General features: G+C 43.0%; 1 protein-coding gene across 4 annotated transcripts in view; it reads right to left on the bottom strand.

Moving 5' to 3' along the window:
- Positions 1-12,591, bottom strand: part of TESK2 (testis associated actin remodelling kinase 2) — a 143,025-nt gene that overhangs the window by 6,157 nt on the left and 124,277 nt on the right. For 3 of the 4 annotated variants that reach the window (XM_025991953.2, XM_025991954.2, XM_072724143.1), the window contains exon 5: positions 6,901-7,047. The exons of the other annotated variant lie outside the window; for it this stretch is intronic. In XM_025991953.2, coding sequence (XP_025847738.1) covers positions 6,901-7,047 — 147 coding nt within the window. The remainder of the gene's footprint in view (positions 1-6,900; positions 7,048-12,591) is intronic. 4 annotated transcript variants of the gene reach the window in all.

The raw sequence follows: 12,591 nt of genomic DNA, 5'->3' as shown, positions 1-12,591 counted from the left end.
AGTCATGATCCCAGGGTCCTGGGAGGGAATCTACTTCTCCCTCTCCTTCTGTCCCTGTCCATGTTCTCTCTCTCTCTCTCTCTAATAAATAAATAAAATCTAAAAAAAAAAAAAAAATTGGGGCATGCAGCAAATAATCAGTTGTGGTCCTGGAGCTAAGAGACCAGGTATTAGAAGCTAGAGGCTATTCCTGTTCCCTTTCGATTCTTCTCCCCTGGCTTCTGTGACACTACAGTTCTAGACTCCCTTCTCTAGCTCTGGCTACTCTGCAGGCTCTCCCCACCTGATGCTCTCAGGGTTCTATCTTGGGCCTACATCTCTCGGGCTCCATTTGTGCTGATGCCTCCCAAATATATATCCTCACACCTGACCTTTTTCCTCTAGCTTCAGATTTGCATATCCAGTCCATTTCTGGACATCTCCTGGATTACCCATATGGAACTCCATACGTGCAAACCTGAACAAACATGAACCTTTTCCCTTCAAAATCTAAAGCTCTAGCTGTATTTCTAGGTCAGCTGATATTGCCATTTTCTACCCAGTTTGCTAAGCTAGCAACCTGGGATTCACCCTAGATTTTTTACTCTTTTTTTTTTTTTTTTTTTTTAATTTATGATAGTCACAGAGAGAGAGAGAGAGGCAGAGACACAGGCAGAGGGAGAAGCAGGCTCCATGCACCGGGAGCCCGATGTGGGATTCGATCCTGGGTCTCCAGGATCGCGCCCTGGGCCAAAGGCAGGCACCAAACTGCTGCGCCACCCAGGGATCCCCGATTTTTTACTCTTAATTCCAACTAAGTTAGCTTCTAAATATTTTTCAAATCAGCCCCTCCCTCTTCATCCCCACTACCGTTGCGTTAGTCTAGGTCCTCCTCATTCTTCCCCTGAATATAACAATGCTCTTCTAACTGGTCTGTCTGGTTTGGTCCAGGCTTGATCTCCATAATCCACCTTCCTCATTCCTGCCAGCATGACCTTAGTAAAATGTAAATCTGTGTTACTCCCCTATTTAAAAGCCCCCCCCCACAAGACCCCCAGTATGTGCACATGCATGTGCGTGCACACACACAACTTACTAATAAGTGGAATTCCATTTTCAAGATTCAGCTCAGCCACCATCTCCTGCAAGAAGCCTGCTCATATTTAACCCTCATTAGGGTTAAATACCTTTTTAAAAAGCATCCTATGCATTGTCCTCTCTGTAACCTTAGCATCTACCATGTGGTATGAAAGTGTTTGCATAATGTCTCCAATGGCCATAGACCATAAGCTTTAGGAAAGCAGTGATGTCTTAAGAGGGAGATGGCCCAGAGAATACTTCCTAGGCCCCTGCGTGAGAGAAAGATTGCCCACTTCTATCTATACGGCACCCTAAGAATTACAAAACATCCTTCACAAACACAATCCCAATGGTTCTTCAGAACAACATTGTCAGGTGTGCAGATCTGAGATTTTTCCATTTAAGAGAAGAAAAATGAAACTTACAGCTCTAAGTGGTAAAGTCCCAGGTCTCCTAATTCTAAAGGGTTCTCACATGACTCTGCCTTCTCCAGAAAGAGGTTGAAAAGCTTTCCCCTGGGGACAGCAAAGCTATGGCAGGAGCAGTGTAGTTTTAATACAGCAGCAGGGGCCAGGCCCAGGGGGAAGGCAGCACTGTGTGCAATACCAAGACCCCTGCATTTGGGACCCCAGTCACTAGCTCAAATGCTGGCTATTCCAAAGGCATCTAGAACAAGGCTTACATTTCTCATCCAACCTGGACATGGCCCCAGTACAGACTATGTGGCTACAGAGTACAAAATATGAAGCTCAGACCACTGTGGGGTTCTGAAGAAGCCAGACCAATTTTCAGGCTGTGTGGGGTACAAGGTCCATTACATAGAAAATGAAGAATGCTTTATTCAAAAGTGTACTTGCGACACCTGGGTGGCTCAGTTAAGTGTCCAACTTGCTTTCGGGGTCATGATCTCAGGGTTCTGAGATCAAGCCCCAGGTCAGGCATCATGCTGGGCATGGAGCCTACTTAAGATTCTCTCTCTCTCCCTCACTCCCCTACTCGCTCCTTCTTTAAAAAAAAAAAAAAAAAAAAAATCCTTGCCTAGAATAAGCAGCATACATAACAGAGGCTCAAACAGACTTCCCTGAAGTGAGAGGTTCCTAATTTTCAGGTTCAAAAAGGAGCCTAGGCACTACTGCTGCCTGGCTCTCATTCCTCTGTGTCCTCTGCCCTATTATAATTCTTCACACTATAGCAGGGAGACTTCTGTGTTTGCCTCTTCAGTGACAGAATGATCCCATTCATCTCTGTGTCTCAAACCTGCACAGACACACACAGAAAGGGCTTAGCAAAAGTTTGTTATATGAAATTTGGGTAGATAATTGAAACAATTGGGCTTTTCACATGTGTCAAAGGCATACACTAAACATACATTCAACTCTCCACTTGTGGGAACTGAGCTGACAAGAGACTCAAAAGGATGGCCATGAATGCATTTCTGGAAGCCAACACAAATCCTTCAAAACTGGGCCTGAGTAGACACCTGAGACCAGTTCCTAGGTCTCCTAGGACAGCAGCACGGTCAGTATTAGCACTGAATAAAACCACCTGGGTAGAGAAATGCCAAGTCCATTAGTTAATGTTACTTCCAAGCTAAAGGAATCTCTGCAACAACAACAAAATGGCTTTCGATGTGCCATTACCTCTTTCCCCTCACCCTCAACCAATCCACTCCGTAAATCCAGTTAGGATCAGAGAGAAGTATTGATTCTACATCTCAAGAAAGGTTAAGAGGTTCTTTTCACAGCACAAGGAGATCAGAGACTGAAATGCCCTCCCCTCCTAAATGCTCCAGAGGCTGCTATGGTTTAAGTCTCTTAAAAGATTATCTGGTTTGCTGCAATGTGTCCCATCCCTTGCCATCTATCCCACCCTGTGATCCTATATCTTTACCACAGCTCTTATGTAGTAATCTTCACATAACTGTCTCTCCAACTAGACTAACTCTGGACTCTAACTAGAGCCCATCGATGGTAAAGACTGGGTTCCAGTAATTTCCATGTCTGCCATACTATGTTTTCTTTCTTTCTTCATTCATTCATGAGAGAGAGAGGCAGAGACATAGGCAGAGGGAGAAGCAGGCTCCTCACGGGGAGCCTGATGCAGGACTTGATCCTGGAATCCCGGGATCACACCCTGAGCCAAAGACAGACGCTCAACCACTGAGCCACCCAGGTGTCCCCAATACTATTTTTTCTAATAGCACAATATGAATGGTTCCAAAAAGCTATTGAGAGTTCTCATTATAAAACAAACAAACAAACAAAAAAGAGGGGCATCTAGGTGGCTCAGTCAGTTAAGCACTTCCTTTCAGCTCAGGTCCTGAGCCTGGGTCCTGGATGGAGCCCCACATCAGGCTCCCTGCTCAGGGAGCCTGATTCTAACCTCTCCTGTTCTCCCTGCTTGTGCTGTCAAATAAACAAATAAAATCCTAAAAAAAAAAAAAAAAACCACTACAGTGTCTTAACACTCTTATATCTACATCTGTCCAGCATTCAACTCTGTTCCTAATTCATGCTCTCTTCCGTCTCTGAAGATTGGCATTTCCCCCTCCCTAAATGTGTGGTATAGCCTAAGACCATAGCTGAATGAGCTTTTCACTCTGGTACAATCACCAGAGTCGCCTCTTTGGAGTCCATGAAAAACCAAAAATCAAAACCCAATAACCAAGAATAGAGGTAACAATTCATAATCCATACTCCTAGAGAAGCAGGCTCCATGCAGGGAGCCCAATTCAGGACTTGATCCCAGGACCCCGGGATCACGTCCCGAGCCAAAGGCAGATGCTCAACTGCTGAGCCACCAAGGTGACCCGACTTTTCACTCCTGAAAGTAGCGTGGCAGCGACCATTGACATGTGAATCCTGCAAAGGTAACACTATTTTTAGGAGTCACTCTGATAGGAAATTAGGGATCCTTTCTGCCTCTACTATAAGGCTCAGGATCACGTGGAAAAAGTATCTGCTTCTCTCTGCCCTCGCTTACCCACCCGAACATGTTTCACTACTGTAAGTCCCTCCTGTCATCTCTGATCTGAGAAGCCCAGGTTGATAGCTCCTGTGAAGTCAAGGACAGAACCTACCTTACAGACTGGGCATAGTATGGTCCCAAGAGCCCTCAAGTCATTTGGAGAAGTGGGACAAACTGGATTTAGGACTCAAAATCTAAGTTCTCAAGCAGATGTTTTGGCCTCTGTGCTATCAACTGCATTCTCTGAAAGAAGGCCAGGAAGTCTCTGCCCTGGCAGGCTCTGTGCTAGGTGCTAGGAATACAAAGGTGAGGAAGAAGTGCATTTGAGAAACTCGTGGGAGACACAGCATAACAGATCACACAGTATGAGGTGTACACTACGAAAATAGAAGTAAACCTCTTACAGTCCTTAAAGAAATCAAACTCAGATTCAAAAAAACAAAAACCAAAAAACCACAAAAAACAAACTCAGATTCAAAGTTGGCAATGAGACCATTTGGAAACTTCAAAGCCCTATTCTGTCCCTTTAGCTTTATTTATCCCTTGGGACTTCTCATTCTTATGGTCACTGTCACCACCACACAGGTCTCCTAGGAGCGCCCGCTTTGGTGTGGACATACAACTCTCTCCCTAATCCTTGCAACACCGTTACAATGAGGCTGAAACATTCAGAGAAAACTACCAGAAGTTCAGAGATGATTTAAAGGCAATGAACACGGACAGTCTCTCCAACTGGATAGTCTGGCTTATAAAATCCACTTGTTTTTCTTGAACTTGAGATTCTTTTTTTTTTTTAAGATTTTATTTATTTATTCATGAGAGACACAGAGAAAGAGAAAGACAGAGACATAGGCAAAGGGAGAAGTAGGCTCCATGCAGGGAGCCCGATGCAGGACTCGATCCCGGGTCTCCAGGATCACGCCCTGGGCAGAAGGCAGGCACCAAACTGCTGAGCCACCCAGGGATCCCCCAAACTTGAGATTCTTTATAGTGCACTTCCCAACCTGTCCTCAGGTTGCCATGTCATTTGTTCTCACCATCTGGTCAATCTGATGACCCATGAGATCATGACTTGAGTCAGACACCCTGGTTGAGCCCCCACTTGCCATCTTAATGCTGCTTCAGTAACAGTGCAGATGACTACAAATGGCCCTGCCACACCCAGGGGCCCTACAGTCACTTCCCCAAAGCTCTTTTCTCTGTAGTAGTTTATAAACCAATGGCTAGGGGGAGTACTGCTGTTTGGAACACCAGAACCACTGTAGTGTGAGGTAGCCAAGGACTTACTGTTCTAGGCCTTATTGGGTCTGAGAGTACAGTTTGCTTGTGTCACCTCTGCAAACTTTGTATTCATGACAGAAGGGGTGCAGGAATCTGTGTATGCATGGCTGTATGTATGCACCTGTAGGTGTTCAGGATGAAAAATGAAATGACAGCTATTCTTGGGCAAGGACAAAACTCCTCTCTAGCTCCCCAGAAGACTTTTTTTTAAGATTTTATTTATTCATGAGACACACACACACACACACACACACACACACACACACACACACACACAGAAAGAGAGAGAGGCAGAGACACAGGCAGAGGGAGAAGCAGGCTCCACACAGGGAGCCCGACGCGGGACTCAATCCCAGGTCTCCAGGATCACGCCCTGGGCTGAAGGTGGCGCTAAACCACTGAGCCACCTGGGCTGCCCTGCCTAGACTTTAAATCTGCTCTTGCACAGAAGTCATATCAGGAGGTTTATAGTTCCCACATCAATGATCAAACAGTACTATTTATATAAGCCTTGTCATGGTGCTGTCCTGGGCCACTTGGCCCTCAAGTGCCTGCCTTGTAGCAAGGCCAACTTCCTCTAAAAGCAACCCCTTTCTAACCTGGTCACAGAGCAATTTGGACAGCAAGAGACTAGCTGATGCCAAAGAAAAACTGGCAGAAGGGCAGAAACTCAATCCAATGGGCATAAAATGGGTCAGTACGTCGTGACCCCTCAAGCCCTGCACTCAAATGACAAGCCAGTGGACTCTTGCTCTCAGTTAAGAGATACCTCCTGGAGGCCATGAGAGAGCTCTAAGCCACAGGCTCCCAGTTGGCTTGACCACCACCACTCCTATAGGCAGGAATCTCTTAACCCTCCCTTGTCAACTGCTCCTGCAACACTCATTCATACCAGAGTCAAGCACCAAGATTCCTAAGATGTACGTGTTGCCTGGCTCAGCACTGAAAGGTACCTGCTGTGAGCCAATATTGGCTTTCTAAGGACTAGCTGCACTGAGTAGTAAGGTGTATTCTCTGATTATTATTATAATTTTTTAAATATTTTATTTACTTATTCATGAGAGACACAGAGAGGCAGAGACACAGGCAGAGGGAGAAGCAGGCTCCCTGCAGGGAGCCCGATGCAAGACCCAATCCCAGGACCCCAAGATCACAACCTGAGCCAAAGGCAGGTGCTTTTTTTTTTTTTTTAAAGGCAGATGCTTTAACCGCTGAGCCATCCAGGCATCCCTAACCTCTGTGATTAAATGTTAAATCTATAAGAGATTTCCATCATTTCAAAGCTCATTAATGATTGGTTTCCTTCTCTATTTTTTATTTCTATTTATTTATTTATTTATTTTAGATTTTATTTATTTATTCATGAGAGACACACAGAGAGAGAGGCAGAGGCACAGGCAGAGGGAGAAGCAGGCTCCATGCAGGGAGCCCAATGCGGGACTTGATCCTGGGTCTCCAGGATCACGCCCTGGGCTGAAGGCAGTGCTAAACTGCTGAGCCACCTGGGCTGCCCTAATTATTGGTTTCTTAACAGAGCTCTCTTGGTAATGGAAGACAGTGTCTCAAAGAGTTGTGCAAGCGATGCCTTCATACCTTAGATGTGAGGTCCCGATGGAAAATGCCTTTGAAGTGAAGGTAGCTGAGACCCACTGCTATATCATAAGCCAGTTTCACCCTCACAGTCCACGGCAAATGCAGGTTACTGTCTAGCAACTGTTCCAGGTTTCCAGAGTTGATATACTGCAAAACAAAGGGAAAAACTCAGCCATCATCTGTCAGGTACGTTTAGGCTGGTGGTGAAACCATTAGAGGATAAAGATTCTACATTAAAAAACTTTTTAAGTTGCTCAAGGCTTATTTTGCAGGTACTACAGTAGGTGCTGCATACAAAGACCCTTCCTTTGAGGAGATGACAATCTATTAAGGGGCACAAACAATATCATGTAGTAAATGCTAAATAAAATATAGCTTTGTACAAGTATGACAGTGCCACGAGTGCAGAGGATAAAGTTAGAAAGTCAATCTGGGTATGTCAGAGGGAGGTGTACAAAGGAAATAAGGGAATCAAAAGGATGACCTGGGGGAGCAGAAAAGAAAGACAATCCATACAGAGGGAGCAGTATATGCAAAGTTATAGATTAAGAGCATGGTATATTCAGGAGACTAATACACTCAATATAGTCAGAGTATGCAAACATGTAGAAACTTGGTGAAGCCAATATGCTTTGCTAAGATATATGGACTTTATCCTGTTGGAACAAAATAAGCCTTTTAAGCAGAAGAGCAAAATCTTCATCTTTGCTTTTCAAAGAAAAGATTATTTAAGCAATGGTATGATCAATGCATTAGATGGAGAGTAAGGAGAAGGGTAAACAGTGAATTATTGCAATAATCCTGGTAAAAGAAGGGTGCCCCAGTTAAGGCAAGAGTGGAAACACTGGAACAGAGTAAGATTCAAGACATGGCTTATATGGCAGAGTTAAAACAACAACACACAAACACAAAACTTGATGACTGTCTGGATCGGGGGGATTAGTGCAATGAAAATCTCTAGGTTGATCCTGGGCTATTAGTCCCTGGATGCCATTATTAAATATCTACAAAATAGAGAGAAGGGCAGGTTTTTAGAAGCAGCAGCATGGTTAAAAGAGTGAGGTCAGTGAGGATATGTTAAGTTAAAGGACTTGTGGGACAGCCAAGGTGGAGATGTCTTAAAAAGAGCCTAAAATTTAGGAACAAAGTCTGAGGTAGAGACCAACATTTAGGAGGCAGTAACATTGAGCTGAAGGGGTCACAGAAGCCAAGTCATGGAAGTTGTCCAGGGGTTAACATATAAGGTGAGAAATTAACAGAATCTTAAGGAATGGTAACATTTAAAGGAGCAGGCAAAGGAAGAACCAAGCAAGAATGTTACCGTAGAAGCCAAAGAAGGAGAACATTCCAAAGTGGAAATGACCAGAAGTATCAAGTGCTATACAGATCAAGTAAGGTGAGCATGAATGGGACGCCTGGGTGGCTCAGCGGTTTAGGGCCTGCCTTCAGCCCAGGGCCTGATCCTGGAGTTCTGGGATCAAGTCCCACATTGGGCTCCTTGCATGGAGCCTGCTTCTCCCTCTGCCTGTGTGTCTCTCCCTCTCTCTCTTTCTGTGTGTCTCATGAACAAATAAATAAAATCTTTAAAAAAAAAAAAAGTAAGGTGAGCACAAAAGTGTCCACTGGACTTACAACTAAGTCACAGGAAACTATGATAAAGACTAGAGCAAGACCAAAGTGAACAGAAGAGTAGAAGATAAGGCTATAGAGAAACTATGTGCAGATGTACTCTTCCAATAAATTTGGCTTTTCATCATTTCCATATACCCATGAAGCGCTGCTTTGCTTAAAAAAAAGCAAAAAATGGGATCCCTGGGTGGTGCAGCGGTTTGGCGCCTGCCTTTGGCCCAGGGCGTGATCCTGGAGACCCGGGATCGAATCCCACGTCGGGCTCCCGGTGCATGGAGCCTGCTTCTCCCTCTGCCTGTGTCTCTGCCTCTCTCTCTCTCTGTGTGACTATCATAAATAAATTTTAAAAATTAAAAAAATTTAAAAAAAGCAAAAAATGTATTTATATAGAGATGATAATAAGTGTAAGAGTAATAATAACAACAATAGCAACAAAACAACCAATAGGAACAGCTAATATTCACAGAGTGCTTACTCTGTCCAGGTACTAGTCTAAGAACTTTACATTAATTATCTCATTCACTCTGCACATAAACTAATGAAATAATTATACTATTATTCTCATTTTATAAGAGGCAGTTAGAAGTTAAGAGCCAGGGTTTAAACCCAGGCAGTTTGGCCCAGAGTCCATGTTCTTTACCTGTTAGCTAACCTAACATCAGCTACAGGTCACAGCATCTGAGTCAAAGAGCCTCATACAGAACAGGAGCTCAAAAATTTCTGCCAATTAGGTCATGAATTTATTCAAACCTTACATGATATATTATCTATCTTTTCCTTCCATGAGAGAAAAATAGAAAATTCCCCTAAGCCTAAAATTAAGCTCTTAATACCGATTTTTTGGGGGGGGGGTGATACTGAATTTTCTAAAGACTAGGGAACCTAAAGGGATAGCAGGCAAGATATCTGAATTTTAGTCCAATTTGGCCTCTAAACAACTACCTTTGGGCAAATCAACTAATGAGGCTATCCAATCAGTGTTCCCACCTATAAAATAGATATTATAATTCCTGATCCACATAACTCACAATGTCATTATGAGAATCTAATACAAAAATGTAAAAGGGCTTATAAGTGCCATATCATCTGAGATGTCATGATATGGTAACATAAGCACCAAAAAGCACCAGTTGGGGGCAGCACAATGCAGGACTTCACATCCTTGCATGAGGCACATCAGGCCCAGAGGAAAGGGCTTAAAATACACCTAACTTCTCAAAAGGGAAACCTGTCAATCTGCTTCATTCTGCTTGATAATCCATCTTGGAAATCTCAAAAGGAGGCATAATGGCAGCATTAACACAGCACCTTTCATCTCTTTAGTTGAATCTGTCCATGGTTCATATTTGAGGAGCTCATTAGCTAAAAAGAAACTGAACTCGCAAACTCCAAGGTACTTGGGGGCAATATAGCAGACATCTAATCACGCAAATTTCTTTAGTTCTGAGGGTAAGATCTGAAAAGGTGGTGGTTCACTTCTTTGATACGATGACAATGTGACATGGAAGGCCTGACTTCAGGAGCCACTGAAGTTTTCCAACTGAGGGCCAAGCAGAAAAAATTACAATGAAAAGGTTGTATTTGCATTCTCTCTGGGCCAGGCTAAGCCAGGACTCCTGATTCTGGTTCAGAAACACACATATATACTCTTTTTTTTTTTTTAAGATTTTATTTCTTTATTCATGAGAGACACAGAGAGACAGAGGCAGAAGGAGAAGCAGGCTCCATGTCGGGAACCCAATGTGGGACTTGATCCCAGGACCACAGGATCACACCCTGAGCCAAAGGCAGATGCTCAACCACTGAGCCACCCAGGCATACCACACATATTTACCCTTTTTAGAATGTCTCTGAAGACCTGAGAAATCCATCAATCCAGGCAGAAGGGGGAGGGCAGAGGAGAAAGGTGAGGCAAGGTAAGGAATCACACCATTAGTATGCTCTGGTTTTCCCAAGCAAGATGGAAGAAGCACAAACCAGGACCAGAGAGGGAAACTAAATGGAGTTTACTGTTACAACCTGTCTCTTTTGCCTGCCTTTGGTGAATATTTTTAGAAGGGGCTGATAAGCCTCTGGGGCCTTCAGAAACCACAACTTCTGAATGTCTCAAGACCTTTGCGTGTATGAGGAAAGGAAGTGTGAGATCTGCCAACAAGGAAGATTTCTAAGTTGCTACACACTCTGTGTGCCCATTAGTTGGGACGTTCACTTCCCCAAAAGCAACTCCCAGTGCAGGCTCAGCTGGTGTGTCCTCTGAACAAATCCCTGTGTGGGAAGCAGAAGCAAGATCTGTGCTTGCACATTCAACTTCCCAGGATGAGGTTAATAGCGGCTTCACTGTGTTTTCTTCCAGACCACTCCCTTGAGCAGCTCTTCAAAACAACCTAAGACACTGGCAATGCATTTAAATCATCTATGAGAGAGAGAAGTTTTTACATTTTAATGGTTGTCCTTTTAAACTGTCAAGCTCAAAATAAATAAATAAATAAATAAATAAATAAATAAATAAATAAACTGTCAAGCTCAGAAAACTATAATGTCAGCCAATCAAGTGTTAGAGGTACCTGAGTACCTCTCAGTGACTGGTTCCCCAACTTTACACCAAAACCTGCCTTTCCAACTCATGGTATAATAAAATATTATAACAGAGTTTCTACCATCCAATTTGTGTTTGACACTTGATTTCATTAAAGACTTTTTTCCCAAAAGGCAGTCAATAAATGTGTGTTGGAGGCTAAACAATATTATGTATTATGTATGCAAAAAAATTGTATGTTATCACCATAAAAACAATTGCCACCGGTTCTGATTAGTGGACACTCAGTTCTCCACTCAGGAATATCAATTAAAGTTATTTCTACAACCATTCAGTGAGCACTTCTCCATTTCCTGTCACCCCCATATGACAGTAAGAACCTGCCAGTTTACATCAACATTATTTTCCTTCTGGGATTAGAAGAGTCTGTTACACATAGTAAATGTGGGTATATGAAATGTGGGAATAACAGTTTATACCTTAAAGAAGTCCACTGAAAGATACAGATATAAGTAAATAATACCAATACCTTATCAGAGGTAAATACTTGAGGTTTGAAAGTAGAAAGTGACTCTCCCTGAATTTGCAAAATTTGAGAGGAGGTAACATCTAAGTTGGATACTAAAAGATAGCTGGGAGTTGTGTAGGCTGAGAAAACAGTTCTTCCCATATATCCCCATAGGTTCTTATGGCACCAACTCAGAGACAGATACATAAACATACCCATATAGAGAATATTCTGGAACAGCATTAGGCAACCCTTATCTCTCCATGAGGCAACACTCCCTACATCCAGGGCTCTTGTTCCTAATTCCTGCTGAGTTTAGTCAGCTACAGTGGCCTCACCCAATCATGACCAATCAGAATAAGATGACAAAATGCTTGCTTTTTTTTTTTTTTAACTTTGAATTATCAATGGACTGATACCTGTAACCAGCAAGCTTGTCCCCGAATAGTGGTTCAAAGGCATATTCAGAGGCTCTGAAGAAAATATCAACTGTAAGAATGATTACTCCTTTTTGAAAAATCTACCCAACTGGCCTGAAGTTAGGGCATTTACCCAAGGCAGATAAATGTGCTGCTATCCAACTAACAGAGATCATTTGCTACTACTTAATTAGCAGGGCTGTCCTAAGGAAGATCCATCCATCTCTCTATCCATCCACCTATACAAACACTGAAAATCTATTATGTGAAAACACAAAGCTAAGTGGGGCCAGTCCCTGTCCTTTGTTCACAGTCCAGTCAAGGTGATAATCAACTAACAATTTTCTTATCACACAAGGCAGTAATGTATATCCTATATAGAGAATATCATTCTAACAGTAATGTAAAAACTGTATGGAAAAGTCAGGGATTGAAGCCAGGAAAACAGTTAGGAGGCTTCTGGAATCATTCAGGTGGGAAGAGCTGAATAAGACAATGACAGCAAGAATGGAAAGGAGGTTAATATCTGGAGACTTCTTAGAGGTAAAAGCAACAGGATTTCGTGCTTAATTAAAGGCAGGGAGTAATTAAAAGTAATA

Source organism: Vulpes vulpes, chromosome 10 (genome assembly GCF_048418805.1).
Source record: "Vulpes vulpes isolate BD-2025 chromosome 10, VulVul3, whole genome shotgun sequence".
Taxonomy (NCBI): Eukaryota; Metazoa; Chordata; class Mammalia; order Carnivora; family Canidae; genus Vulpes; species Vulpes vulpes.
The sequence above is the reverse complement of the archived record's forward strand: the minus strand, read 5'-3'. Positions and strand labels throughout refer to the sequence as shown.